At 41.4% G+C, this 15575-nt stretch overlaps 1 protein-coding gene across 1 annotated transcript in view; it reads left to right on the top strand.

The window, feature by feature from the left end:
* The window catches only part of BPIFC (BPI fold containing family C), a 48517-nt gene that overhangs the window by 15208 nt on the left and 17734 nt on the right, over positions 1-15575 (top strand). Inside the window, exons 4-11 of the mRNA XM_010970479.3 lie at positions 576-699; positions 2158-2278; positions 6218-6346; positions 7584-7739; positions 7867-7930; positions 10049-10109; positions 13656-13747; positions 14756-14932. Of these exons, the coding sequence (XP_010968781.1) occupies positions 576-699; positions 2158-2278; positions 6218-6346; positions 7584-7739; positions 7867-7930; positions 10049-10109; positions 13656-13747; positions 14756-14932 (924 nt within the window). The remainder of the gene's footprint in view (positions 1-575; positions 700-2157; positions 2279-6217; positions 6347-7583; positions 7740-7866; positions 7931-10048; positions 10110-13655; positions 13748-14755; positions 14933-15575) is intronic.

The raw sequence follows: 15575 nt of genomic DNA on the forward strand, positions 1-15575 counted from the left end.
GAGCACTACCACTTGGCCAGGAAAGAAGGGATAGGAGCTTGAAAGAAGTTTGGAGCCAGTTGTGAGCCTTGATTGCCATGCTAAGAGCTTAAACCCATCCTGTGGGCAAAGGAGAGTCAAGGGTCTTTAAGTAAATAAGTGGTTGCCTCACATCCACTGAGGCCACTTTTCTAAACTACTGATTCATTTATTCTAAAACTGTCAAGAATCCCCCATTCCACCCCATTATCCTTCCCAAGGTGCATACAAATTGTTACATTTAATGTAAGTCTCTTGCATTGTATTGCATCACATTATATCTTGTGTTATAATCACCTGTGTGTGTATGTCTGATTGACCCAATAGTCTGTGGGAAGCAAAGGCCAGGAGCCACATGTAGGTCATCTCTACATCCTCAGCACCTTGAATATGTCCTGGTATGTTCAATAAATGATTACTTGATGGATGGATGGATGGATGGATGGATGGAGTTCTGAAAGCGAGCAATGAAAGTGAGAAAGCCTAGAAATGCTAGATCGAATTGATTAATGAAAGTCAAGAATAATAAAGGAACCATAAATGTTGGCTAATTGCAGATGCATACAAAGATGGTCCAAGTCCTCTGGGGTTGTCTCCTCCTGTGCAATCTCTACATCTCATCCACAGAGACCATTTACCCTGGAATCAAGGCAAGGGCTACTAAGCGAGCTCTGGACTATGGTGAGTTGGATGCTTTCAGAGGCCAGGCTGCAAACTCCCTTGGTGGAATCTGTGACCCAAATCCAGAAGCTTATGTTGGATTGTCTCATGACTGAGACAAGCTCTAGTGGCGTAATCCAGAGCTGCTAGGATGGCTGGGGAAAAAAGTGTTGTCTAAAAAATAATCCCATTGAACAATAGACGTATCCAACACAGCCACAGATTCATAATCCCTCTCTCTCTCTCTGTCTCCTGCACATGCATATACAGTGAACATCCCAGAGCGTATAAAGCACTTGGAAGAGAATCTGACAAGAGCAAATACCCAACCAGTATTGGAAACTATTATTTTCACATGTGTGAACAGACCCCTCCGCAGTTACTAATGTCCCCATGTTACATATGAGGAAAGTGAGGGACTGAGAGATTTTGTAACTTGCAGAGTCACACAAGCTAGTAAGTGACAATGTTGATTCAAACCTAAGCAGTCTGATAGTGCCTCTGGTTCCATCTTCCCATCTTTACAGTCTATCTTTACATCTCAACATTACAGTATTATTCACAGTATTGCAGAGGATAAAATCTGCTCTTGTTCTTCTCCAACAAGGGTAGAATAAGTGGAAATGAGCTTAAGCTGCAAAACAGGGGGTAAAGGCAAAGCTTCCTCCTTGAGAAGGTAGGAATGAAAAGATCATTCTTCTTTATTGTGTAACTTAATGTTTCTCAAGCTCTTTAATGTGGAAGAGAGCTCTATTTCCCACGAGCTCAGAGAACTATGTTCTGTGGTGCATATAAAGGTGGGTTTAGCCCAGGATTAAACACAAGCAGTGGTTGCTAACATTTTTGGAGTACTGGACCCTTTGAAAATGTGATGAAAATGTGGATCCTCTCCCCTGAAAAGTTAGATAGATACACACACACAACCCACTCACAATCTTTGACTAGAATTTAATGGGGTTCAAGAGTTCCCAACAGTTCATGGACCTCAGGTCTAAAACTCCCAAACTTAAGGAATCTGAGGGAGGAAAAGGACAAGGTGGAATAACTTTCTGAAACTGGCTGTCAGGCATGGACTATGGAGCCCAATTGTCCAGATTTGAATACTGGCTACCCCAATTCTTTGCTGTGTGACATAGGTGAAAATTACCTTTTGAGGCTTAGTTTCTTCATCTGCAAAGATGAATAATGATTACACTTTGTACTTTTCCTATCACACTGTTGTGTTAATATTCTTTAGCCCAGCCACATAATGAAATCTTTCATGCTGTTTGTCCTGGGGTCTTGGGCAATTTCATTAGTCTCTCTGAGGACCAGTGTTTGCTTCTATAAAGCAGGGACAGTAATACCCCCTTGTAAGAATCCTGTTTTCTAAGTATCTAAGAGCATGGCTTACTTAGTAAGCTTCACTTATATGTTTAATGATATTACACCATCATCATCTTTGTTATCAGAAAACACTTACTTTTGGTTGCTTCACAGGTGTTCAAGCTGGTATGGAAATAATTGAGCAAATGGTCAAGGAAAGAAATATCTCAGATTTAAAAGGTTCTGAATCTCTTGAATTTCTGAAGATTGATTATGTGAACTACAATTTTACAAAGTAAGTAAAAGAGAAGAACATTTTTAGCAATGAAATTAAATCTCAGGGTTGTGGATATACCACCACGTGTTCTGGTATAACATCAGGACATGCAGAGTAGAAGTTAACCAACCTTTGGTGAGAGGCTTATCAGATAAATCACCCAAAAAAGAGAGTTCATAGAATTGACAAAGCGTGTGGCGTTTGGGTCAGAACACATGGGTCCAAGTCATAACTCTGCTGCACACTAGTTGTGTGCACCCGGTAAATCTGCTCAGAGTCTCAGTATCCTCTCCTCATTCCTAAAATGAGAATTCTGATTCAACACAGATATCAGCTGTGGCCATGTTGCCCTCAGAATTCTAAATGAAATTCATGTTCATCCTATTGCTACTCCCACCCCCATAAACCTAGACATAGAATTCAATCTCAGTCTCACAAACAAATCTACTCTCATCAAGTTTTGTCTTATTTTAGTAAAGTTTGGTCAAGACTTCAGAGACCACAGAAATGGATGACAAGGCACATGGCCTTCTGCCCTCTTGCTGTCTAGACCCTCCCTCTTTCTCTGGCACAACATAAGTTCTTCCCCTGGTCTCATCCATAGGGGTTCCACCTACAGCTGGGTACCAGAGAATCTTCCTTTATACTCTAAATGTTTTTCCATGTAATTTTCCAACCAACAAACTTCTCTTCCTAAGAATTTTGGGGCAGCTATAATCTTTTATACCATGTTACAATAAAATCAAATGTCAAAATCAGTAAACAGTAAAAATCAGATGATGTAAGAAATGTGAAGATACTTTATAAAACTGAAGCTGCCAAACATGGATTAGTTGATAGCCTTGATAACAGCGTAAGGCCATCATTGTAAGAACAATGGAATTACCACATTGATTCAGATCCTTGTTTCACACAACCTAGAGTTTTGATTGGATTGTTGCCAACCTCTCAGATTGGGTGGACACCAGCTGGGTCCTTCCTTTGCCCAGTGTCGCTTGCACCAATTGAACAAGACCAGGTTCTGCAGAGCAGAAACTTTATTCCTTGATCAAGGAATGGAGAAGGGAGAGCTCACTCTCTAAAGACCCCTTCTCCCCATGGGAGGAAAGTGGAGGAAGGACTCTTAAGGGGAAGAGGCAGGTCTATCATCAGAAACTGGGGAAAGGGCAGAGATTTCAAGGAACAGCCGTACATGTGCAGTCCCTCAGGCTCCCTTGCACCCAGCACTAAATGTGTCTAGCAAGGTACACGTCCCCTCGTTGGACAGTGATCTTAGCATGGTAATGATGCAGAAGCAATTTTTGGACACTTCTGTTTCCTTGGCACAGGTGCTGCTCTTGCAGTTAGGCTAGGACCAGTTCAGGGCGGTTGACCGTTGAGTTTCCTTTGAGGTGTAACTGATAAACATCTTTGACAAACATCATGTGTTTTGGAACAAGAATAGAAACAGGCTAAAGCAGAGATCTTTTAGCTCCCTAGGACATGTACGGGTGACTGTATGAGTTAGGAAAAAGTTTCAGTTGAATATAACAGAAAATTACAGTGACTTAAATGAAATATGGGTTCATTTTTGTCTCACAAATAATAAGCTCTTAGGAAACAGTGGAAGAATCCTATGGAAACCCCACACTTTCCTCAGAATACAGCCTTCTTGTATTTTTCTGCTCCACCATTCCTAAATCTGGCCTCTGGCTTTAAAGTTGCCTCATGGTTTAATATGGCAGATACTCTAATCTGTAATACAGTCGACCCTTCAACAAGGATTTATTGAATACCTACTGTGTACTAAGGCTTTGGTCTAGGCATAAGGCATACTGTAGTGAAGGACACAGATATACCCTTAATGTCCAGTGAGAGTGACGAACATTAAATATATATTTACAAAACTAATGATCTAATTACACTGATAATAGTGCCACAGCAGAAAAATCCAGGGTGATTCCTGTAATATCAAGTGATGGTAAAGATGAGGAGAAACAGGTATTCTCATGCATTGCTATGGGAAGCAGATAAACCGGTATAATAATTTCAGACTTGTGCTGTCCAAACAGGAGCCACTAGCCTCATTTGACTATTGAGCAACTTGAGATATGACTAGTGCAACTAAGAACTGAAGTTTTAATTTTTTAAATTTCAATTTCAGTTTTAAAAGCTCATGCTTGACTCAGTTACTGAAAAACTTAAGTCTGGAACAATTCAAATATGTAAGTTTACTCTTTCAATTGAAAATGTTATTCAATCTAAATACAGGACAAGTATATCTGATGAAAATCCAGTATCCACATTGAGGTGCATCATGAGTATAAAACATGTATCATATTTTGAAGGCTTATTTTGGAAAAAGGAAAATAAAACATCTCATTAACAATTTTTATACTGATTACATGTTGAAATGATGTTTCCTTTTTTAATGTTACTAGATAATTTTAAATTACATATGTGGCTTACATTATATTTCTATTAGACAGTGCTCTGTTAGAAGGTGATTTACAAGGATTTTTTAAAGACACGCTTTTTGACCCAACAATTCTGCTTCTCAGCATCTTCCCTAGAGAAACATATACACAAACAGCATGTACGAATATGTTCACTGTGGCACTGTTTATAAAACAGAAATACTGGAAACAACCTAGATGTCCGCCCACAAAGCGATGATTTTTTTTAATGATGCATCTACAGCTTAGATTACTCTGCAGCAGTTACAGAGAATGGGTTAGACCTACATGTATCAAAATGAAAATATTTCCAAGATACGTTAATCTCTACAATCCTCTCCCCAGAGCGATACTCAGGATATTTGACAGAGAAGAGGTAGGAAAGGATGCAGAAATGAGGGAATAGCAAATAATCATTTCTTATGTGCTGTAACATTTTAAAATTTTTCTTAATCTTAGTTCATAGCAATGCTTTCTCCTGTGCAGCAGTTACACACAGATGATCTCATTTTGTCTCCCCAGCCTACCCATGAGTAACACCTCTTTTGAGTGACTGACTGAAAGAGGCTAAGGGCCTTACCCCAGGTTTTACAGCTAGCACAAAACTTGGCTCCGAGTCAAGTGCCCTTTGCTCAGTTCATGAAATGCCATAGCCTAGTGTTTAAGAAGCCTAAAGACAGATTGAGGAGGGTTCTAGGTCTGGTTCTACCTCTGATATATGACTTCAGCCAAGTTTTGTTTCTTCTCATTTCTGAATTGCAGATTGCAAAAACAGCAACAGTCTCATAGGATTATTGTGAGGGTTAAAATGAGCTAATGCACGTATTATCATAGTACCTAGCTGGTAGTAATCGCTCAATCAATGGTCATATAGCTTGTCATAATGCATGTGGCCATCGACCTATGTACATTGTATGCCACTGACTACCTCCTAGATACGTGATTGACAGCTCAAAGAATCCCAGGGAGAGTTAATGTTCTAAAATAAATCTCTCAACTAGGGGAGATACTGTCCACATGGAGGGCATTTGGGAGGAAGGCATGCTGTTGATTGTCCTGATGATGGGGACAGGGTGGCATTTAGTTGGTACATATGCCAAATATCCTGCAATGTGTATAACAATCCTCTACAAAAAAACAGTTGTCCCATCCAAAATACTAATGTTTCTCCCATTGAGAAATAAGTGTAACAGCCAAAAGGAAAAATAATGATAGCAAAGTTGTACCTCTTTTTGTCTTCAAAGAAACTGAAGAAGCAGATTGATTATTTGCAAATTTGTTTCTAAACTTTCTCATTTCTCCCCTCAACTAGATGCAAGGGACTTCCTGCCAGAGGTATGAGAGAGACATGAGGGGAATTAGAGGGTGGTGCCCAGAGGCTGCACTGTAGCGCTGAGGGTCCTTCCTCTACAGGAATTCACAATTGCCCACCTCGAGAGTTCTCCAACTGCATTTCTGATTTTGCCTTACTTAGAGATGTGCTAGAAGAGTTGCACTAATTCTTCTGTTTCTTGTTTTACAGTATAAAAATCACTGCCTTTTCATTTCCAAATACTTCACTAGCCTTTGTGCCTGGGGTGGGAATCAGGGCACTGACCAACCACGGCATTGCCAACATCAGCACAGACTGGGATATCAAGTCTCCACTTTTGTGAGTATTCCACTGAAAAGTCTGCTGCTGTTCTGGGGGGAAAGGGAGCAAAAATCTAAAGTGTATAAATTTGCCAGTGTTTTTGGCTTCTTTCCCTCTGCCATTAACCATCTTTCTTAAGAGCATTTTTCCAGGACAGATTTAAGTCAGAATATCTCTGCTGAGGGCAGGGGGTAAGGGGCTGAAAAGCATCCTTCCCTTAAAGGCAGAGCCACTGATCAATATGTCATCTAAGATTTCCTAAGAGCTAGAAGCTCCTGGCTGTTAGGGGCATGGACATGTGCTTGACATTTTAGAGCCCCAGTGAGTCACTGTCTGATCTTGAGCTAGTCTTTGAACACACTTCCCCATCTGTAGGGCCAACTGATGGGAAATGGAGCCTTCCGGCTTCACAGGGAGGTTGGAGGATGGTAGTTAGCTTGAACCCATTTCTCTCCCTACCAAAAGGGCTTTGCATCCTCATACAGGAAGGAAAATATCAAATTCAAGGTATGCTTACAAACCACCTATTAAGTGCAAGTCACTGTCCTGGGTGTAATGTTAGGTCTGCTTTGGTTGATGCCCCATAATAACACATTCATTCATCCACTTGCTCATTCAGCATCCATTTATTGAGTGCCTACTGTATCCATTTATAAATGATACCGAGTACCACTCATCCCCATCTCAAAAACTCCAGTCTTGTAGACTGTAGAGAAATGACATGTTCCCCCGTAAGAAACGTAGATTCATGTATTATTCATTTCTTCGCTGACTCATCAACCATAGATTGAGTGCCTATTCTGTGTCAGGCCACAAGCTAAACCCCGGGATGTGGAGATGAATAACACTACTCCTGTAAGGAGTTCACAGACTATATCTAAATGTCACCTCCCCGTCCATCCCCCTCCTAAATAAGGTGTGGTCAACTTTCCCCACCATGTCCTCTCTCCAAACAAGCATTATATATGAATGGTGTTCAATACATGTTCAACCACTATGAGGACCAGAGACTCAGGATGAAATTACTGCAAGATCCCTAGAGCTGCCACCATTCACATATTCGTTACCTCATTTGCTCAGTGAATATCCACCCATTCAGCACCAATTTTGCTCCTACCTATTGTGGATGCCAAGAATCCAGAGGTGACAAAGTTCCTGAGCTCCAGGAGCTTAGAGCCTGTGGGTAATCAGAGAAACACGATCCATCTCCACCCCTGCCCAGGCCTGGGTAACCTTGCACTTTTTCTCTCAACAGCCAAGACACAGGAGGAGCTGACCTGTTTCTCTCTGAGGTCTACTTCACCGGTATCCTTATCCTGTCCCGGAATAACTTTGGTCACCCAGTCCTGAAGCTCCAAGACTGCTATGCCCAAGTGAGCCACGCCGACGTCTCATTTTCCGGAGAGTTCAGGTGAGGGAGAGTGTCATGGGGCACAGGGGTCAGTCCAGGGCTGGAGTCTCAGGCAGCACCTTGGGGTGGTTATTAACTGACAGATATCATCCTGTGTAAGCCCTTTTTAAATCTTTTTTTTCCATAGTGTCCTATATAACTCCTTTGCTGAGCCCATGGAGAAACCCATTTTAAAGAACTTAAATGAAATGGTAAGTCTTTAGAGGATACACATCCACAGTAACATGCCAGCAGCAGTTCTGCCATGCTTTCATTAATTCTTAGTCAGTAAACCTTTCCTGAGCACGTACTGTGAGCACCATCCAAGGCACTTTCACACACATTATCCTTTGCAACTTAATAATAGTTTATCAAGTGCCTACTGTGTGCCAAACATTATGGTAGGTGTTGGGGATGCAGAGGTAAATAAAATAGCGCTCCCTCAAGTCCTCACCATAAGGTGGGCAAACAGCCAAAAAGAGTTTTTTTATTGTGTACCTGCTGTGTGCCCAGCACTAGGCTAGAGTCTGTTGAGGATATGAAAAAGGAATAAACTTATTATCTTTTTAAGAAAACCCAACTCAGGCTTATGAAACAATAACTGAATTTCATACATACTTCCATGGTAATTAGATTGAACTGAAGGGATTCAGAGAAATGGAAAAATTAAATAAATAGAGCCTGGAAGTATCCTGGGAGGTATTTTTGGAGGGTGCAGGACTTGAACTAGGCCTTGAAGTATAGGTAGGATTTTGACAGGTAAGGAATGAGAAAGAAGAAAGGATATTTCCAGCCAATTGAAACACTGTAAGTTAAGATGGCCTCCAAGTATCTCAATTCCAGAAGTCAGTGTTCAAGGAAGGGAAAGGGAATTGGCTGTATGCCCTCTTTCCAATCCTGACATTATCTTCCCTGAACACTTTACTAATATTTCTGGAGAGACAAGGAGAGGGGTGAGGAGGATGGGAAAAGGAAGGAGATTTATTTCTGGAGAAGGGGGGCAAGGATGATGTCCAGCTGTCTCCATCTCCCTTGTGCTCAATTCAGTGCTTGGGAGGTGGTAGATGTTCAATGAATGTCAGTGAGGAAATCAACGTACAATAACATCAAGCACCTTGTCCAACAAGGTTGCCCAGTTGGTCAGGGGTCTCTGAAGCGTTGCAGTGTTTCTCCATCCTTACTTGAAAGGCACTGAGTGCCAGTGAACGTGCATATTAAAGAGTGACTGGGAAATAGTGCTGTCACCTTCAAGGGCCCCACACTTGATCATTCCTTTGTTTGAAATAAGGCATGGTTCTTTGGCCATGACAAGAAGCCAATAGTTAAGTTTGCCTGAAGCCTGTATATGATTTACAGATCATAGATGCTTTGCTTCTAGGATTCCCTCTATGCTGCTGGAAAAAGAAAAGAATGCTCAGACCACAGCTGTCTAGCCATGTCAGATCAGACTTCAGATCCTGCTGATGTAACCCCTGGCAACTCGCTTAACCTCTCTAAGCTTCAGTTTGCCCATCTGTAAAGAGGGGACAGTAGTGCCCACCTCTCAGGGCTGTAGTGAGGATGAAATGAGGTTAAAACAGCAACAGCTGACATTTACTGAATGCTTACTATGAGCTGGGCAACTTTATGTGGATTGCCTCAATTTCTACTCACAATAAACTGATACAGTAGATACAGCTATTACCCCATGCTGCAGATGAGGAAACTGAGGCTAGACAGCATGAGTAACTTGCCAAAGCATCCAACCCCAGGCAGCCAGGCTCTTGAGCCTCTGCTCAGAACCACCATACTAAGTGCTTAACACATGCCTGGCACACAGCATCAATGTTGGTGCTCTTTGTCCTTCCTAAAGGTGTGCTTGTGTCCGATTCAAGATTGATTTTCTAATTCAAAAAGGGGTTCTGCTCTAAATAGACGTCTGATCTCATGGGCTCTGACCCTCCTTGGCAGCGGAGGTGGGAGGTGGCGGCATCCCTGCAGTCAGGAGAGGCACAGCTGTGCCGACAGTAGGTTCCCCAGGTGTCACAGCACCAGCGTGGACTGGGGCGCATGTCCTGTCCTGCCACAGAAAGAAAAACCAAGGGCTCGTTCTTTTATGGGGCTAACTGGGTGTAGTCCAGGTTGCTAGGAAGTTGAGCCAGCATTCCAGCATTACCCATACACACGTAACCTGAGGCCCATAGACATCAGCTAATTTAAGAGAGTCTTGATGACCAAAGGAAGAATGTCTCCTAACCAAAAGGCCTTTGTTGGCAGGGCCTAGGCCCTTACAGGTTCCCAGTACAATGTGATAACCTGCGGTGTTTTTTGTTTTTTTCATTTGTGGCCAGCTCTGTCCCATCATCATACATGAGGTGGAGGCACTGAATGCCAACCTCAGCATGCTGCAGGGTGAGTACCAGAACTGTCTCTTCCAGGTGCTTCTCCTCCCACCTTCAAACTCAGGGGCTCTCCAGGTTTGCTTTTCTCCAGCTCTTCAGTCTGCTTTCCTCTCTGCCAACTAGCACCCTGTGTAGAAGGATGCAGCCCGTGTGTGGGGCCTGCTCTTTTCTGCAGGAGGGGGTAGCTTCAGGAGACTAGATGCAGGGCAGAGAGTTAAACTCTCACGAGCTTGAATCCAGCTCTGGCACTAAATCCATCCTATTCAGAATGATGAATGCTTATCCTAACCAGTTATCCTTTGGTTCTGACCTCTTCAGTGGCTCCTACAGCTGCCTTCAGGATCAAGTCCAAATGCCTTAGCATGGACTACAAGCTCCACCCACCATGCTGTGGCTCCCTCTTACCTCTCTCGACTTCATCTTGCACCTTTCTCTGCTCCATCCATCAAACTGCTTCTACTGCCTCACACCCTTGCCTCCAGTCATGCTGCCCTCTCCACCTAGAAGAGCATTCTCTCCCTTTCATCCATCTATTCACTTAAGAGACATTTACTGAATACCTATTTCTTTGCCAGAACTATGCTGAGCCCCCTCCTCTCCCTAACTCTCAGCCATTCCCTGTCCTGTTCACTCCTCTTTATCTTTCAAGGCTCAGCTCAGGTATAGCTCTTCCAAGAAACCTTCCCTGACAGCCCGCACCCCAAATTTCCACTTTCTCATTACTCACATGATACTTCGGGAGGGTCTCTTTCTTTGTACTCCGTCTGCTCATCCCCCAGTGGTGTACTGAGCACTGGTAATAGTCTGGGTGCTGCTCTTGGTACTGAAGATAGAACAGCAAGCCTAGGAGATAAAAATCCCTTCCCTCAGGGGACTGTGAGAGGAGACAGACAGCAAGATAATAAGTCAATCTGTGGTATCACCGTGGTAAATTGTAAGAAGAAAAATAAAGCAGGGAAGGAGCTGGTGAGAGGTTTTTGTCTAAAACAGCAAGGCCAGCAGAGGTACCCCTGAGCAAGTGGCATTAAGAGTAAGGACCTGAATGAGGTAGTGGGTGAGCCGCTCCTAGATCTGCACAAAGAACATTCCAGGTAGAGGAAACTGTAAGCTCAAAGGCCCAAGTGGGAGCATGCCAAATGTGTTGGAGGAACTGGGAGGAGTCCATACCAGGAGCAGAGGAAGCAAGGTGGTAAGTAATAGGAGATGGGGTCAGAGAGGGGAAAGCAGATGGTTAGGTCTTCAGGGCTCTGTAGGTCATCACGGAGGCTGGCTCTTCATCCGAGATGTTCTCCCTTTGGAGAGTTTCGAGCATAGCTTGCATGATCCAACTTCGGTTTTAAGAAGATCACTCTGGCTTCTATCTATTAATAATAGGCAGGGAGTCAAAAGTAGAAGCAGGGAGACCACTTAAGAGGCAACTGCAGTGACCCTTACAAGCAAGGATGACAGCAGCCTAGATGGAGTGATGGAGGTGGTGAGATGTGTTCGGATGTACCTGGACAGTAGAGACAGTGGCTTTTGCTGACACATTGAGTGCAGGTCATGAGGGAAGTCAAGGATGACCTCAGGTTTTACACTGAACAACAAGAAAATTGGAAGAATACAATTACCATTTAGCAAGATGGGGAAGACTGTAAGAATAGGTTTGTAGTAGGACTGTCAGGAGTTCAGTTTTAGATCTGCTCTGATTACATTGTATTAATTTCCTATTTATACATCTGTCTCCTCCTCCAGAGGGCAGAGCCTTTGACTCTTCTCTGTGTCCCCAACACCAAGCACTAACCCACACTAGCATAATAAACATTAGATTGATAAAGGGATGGAAGGAGATGGTGGCTGGACAAATGGATCAATGAGTGGATGCAGATGGATGAGGGAAAAAAAAGAATGGATTGGGGACATAGGGAAAGAGAAAGAAGATGTAGTGAATAAAGAACCAGTCAAGGATCCAGTTTGCCTTGGGCAAATTTCTTTACCTCTGGGAGCCTCACTCCCCTCATGGTCCTGCTTCCCTCACAGCATAGTGATGGGATCTATTGAGATTGTGAATTTGAAAACATTTTTAAAAACTATAGTGATACGGGGTAGTATTGTTCTCACCTTAGCAAGTCACTTCATCTCTTGTTTCTCATCACCGTCTACGGATTAAACCAAACATGGGATGCAAAAAGTGATGTACCTTCCTCTAGAACAGGGAGGAAGTCATCATATCACATGGTGGTGGTCAGGAAAGCAGCGCTTCTAGGTCAGGCTGGAAACCAAAGCTGTGCACCACTGCATGTACAACCTGCCACAGACTCAGAAATCTACGCTTCCTGCAAACCCTACCTATTGTCCCCTGGTCCCCTGGACTTCTGCTTTGCTTTGAAAATGATGATACCAAAAAATGAATTAAATTAGTAGCATTGTGCATGAGAATTTTCTTGGCCTCTCCAACTTAGGGAATTTTATTCCTGTCTGTCTATCTGTCTTTCTCTTTAAAAATTATTTTTAATTACAACTGTAATACATACTCATTGTAAAAATAAAGTTCTAATAATGATGTAGAAGGCTGTCACATAGGACTTGAAAGTGTCTCATTATACTAACCTGATATAGTTAGCTTTATATTGATAAGTGACTTTTGTTTGTCTAATTTCCTTTTTGGAAAAAAGAAGTATATATGCATTGTATATGTGTGTGTGTTTGTGTGCATGCATGCATAAAAAGACTGTACACCGATATTTTAACTAATGTTTCTCTCAGAGCAATGTAATTAAGAAGAGTTTTTACTTTCTTTGACTTACCTACTTTTCCTGGGTTCTGAAAAATGAGCATGTATTACTTATGAAGTAGGATAATGGTTAATTCTTGTTTTAAATAGTAGAAGATTAAAAATTATATTGTTCTGGAATGGACCTAGAAATTATACTAAGGGACGCTAAGTCAGATAGAGAAAGACATATATGTGGAATCTAAAATATGATACAAATGAACTTATTTACAAAACAGAAACAGACTCACAGACAGAAAACAAACTTATGCTTACAGAGGAGAAAAGGGATGGGAGAGAGAAATTAGAAGTTTGGGCTTAGCAGATACAAGCTACTATATATAAAATATATGAACAACAAGGTCCTACTGTATAGCACAGGGACCTATATTCAACATCTTGGAATAATCTATAATGGAAAAGAACATGAAAAAGAATATATATATACATATATATGTAACTGAATCACTTTACTGTACACCAGTAACTAACACAACATTGTAAATCAAGCTATACTTCAGTAAAAATAAATAAATAAATAAAAATAAATTAAGTTAGAACATGTATGAATTAGTTAGCTACTAAGAATATTTAGGAACTGAGAAGATACTCAACAAACCTCCTAAATAAAAGCCAATCCTGAACTATTCTATAAACTGCTTGAAGAGACTTGTATTCTGGTTGAAATGAGTAAATATAATACAACAATAAAAAAAGTTATACTGTCCTGGATAAACATTAACAGTGTGTTATTCTATGTCTTTAATGAATGTAAATTTTCTTTTTTCTTTGCTTGTTATTTAGTTTTTACCAAGATTGACAACTATACTCTGCTGGATTATTCCCTAATCAGTTCTCCAGAAATTACTGAGAATTACATTGAACTGAACTTGAAGGTAACTTTATCATCACCAGAGTCCTAATCTTGACTATCAACAGTCAGTATTCAAGGAACAAATATTATTTGCAGAAAAAAAGTATTAACTACATTCTCTTCCAATAATTTAATTTTCTTTCAAGCAATTTTCTTGTGTTTATGCTCTTTTAAAAGACTCTTGAACATTTTCTTGATTGATAAATGACTGAATTACCTAACATATCCCTGCCTTCTTCAAGAAAAGCATCATGGTGTCTGCCTCTGGGAGTAAGGTCTGAGGCTGGAAGGCAGCAAGTAGAATAGTCTGCATTTATTAGAACTCACCAGATCAGTAGATTGTAACTATTGATACTTCTATTCCTAACTCTATAGTTAGTCAGTTTAACTGAGGGCTACTGACCTTTCAGGACCATTAGCATATGATAATGATGTCTGCTGATTCTGGAAAAGTGATTTAGCTGTGCTTTTGCCCCAAAGTTAATGTCATTTTTTTAATGCATATTGGTTTATATTTTAATCACTCAAGAGTCATTAAAATCAGTTAAATGTTACACAAGACACCATTTTGTAATAACAACCTATAGCTAATAAGGGCAGTATTAAGAATGCCACAAAAAATGCTTTGAGCCATTTAGAGTCCTGGGTCCTTCTGAGTCTTTCTATGATGCCCCCGATGCTCAACAGTCATGGATTTTGACATCTCTACATGGCACCTCAAGAACTATTCAGAGCTGTCCCCTCCAGCAACATGTACCCGCCTTCCTTTCTCTGAGAAGAGGACCAACAAGGAACCTCTCACTGGATTACACCCCAGGGTGGACAGACACACTCAAATACGCTCAAGAAGTCATCAGAGCTTTGAAACATAGTCCCTACCCAATTAAGGAGTCAGAGGATTCATGGTTTTTTTCATCCCTATTGAGTTTCTTGAGTTTTCCTTATTCTGACTTGAGTGGTCTGCCTTCTTCAGTCCTGCACGTGTGAGTCTTCACCTGATACACTGGTCTTTCTTTCTGTTTTCCCACAGGGCGTATTCTACCCACAGGAAAACCTCGCAGATCCCCCCTTCCCATCAGTTCCTTTTGTGCTCCCAGAGGGCAGTGACTCTATGCTCTACATTGGAATCTCCAAGTATTTCTTTAAATCTGCATCCTATGCTTATTTTACAGCGGGGGCTTTCGGTGTCACTCTCACCACGAAAGAGGTGAGGAGAGTTAATGGATGAGGACAGTCAGCACCAATATTTAATATTATTATAAGTATCCAATTATGAGGTTTTTTATGTCATAGTCCCTATTCCTGTGCCTTTGTAGACTATCACTCCCAGCAGGACTATGAATGAAGGGATTGTGGAATGAATGTTGCTGTTAGTTGGGGAGTTGTTGGGTTTCCAGTTCTGCTAGTTTCAGTTTTTTTAATGATACTGGGCCACTGTTCTAGACTGATCTTAAATAATGCCAGGAACCCCCTCCACTACTTATTACCTGTGACAAATACCTGTGAAAATCTGGCAGTTTCAATGTACTTAACTTCTCTGTGCAAGAGTTTCATCATTTGGAAAATGGGAATAATAATAATTCCATACTCATAAAGTTGTTATAGGTATTAAAAAGGTTTAAATATATATAAAGCATTCAGACCAGTGCCTGCCACAGAGTAAGTGCCCCGTAAGTGTTCATTACTATTATTATTATCATTATTTGTGGTAGGCCAACATAAAGATTTCTCCTGTTGGTAATTGCAGCTGACATCTACAGTGACCAGTAAATAGCATAGATGCCCAATGATTCTCTTTGCCATGCCCTCCCTTTTATAATGAGAACACTCTCCCTCCAGTCAGTCAACCA

This window comes from Camelus bactrianus, chromosome 12 (assembly GCF_048773025.1).
Source record: "Camelus bactrianus isolate YW-2024 breed Bactrian camel chromosome 12, ASM4877302v1, whole genome shotgun sequence".
NCBI lineage: Eukaryota > Metazoa > Chordata > Mammalia > Artiodactyla > Camelidae > Camelus > Camelus bactrianus.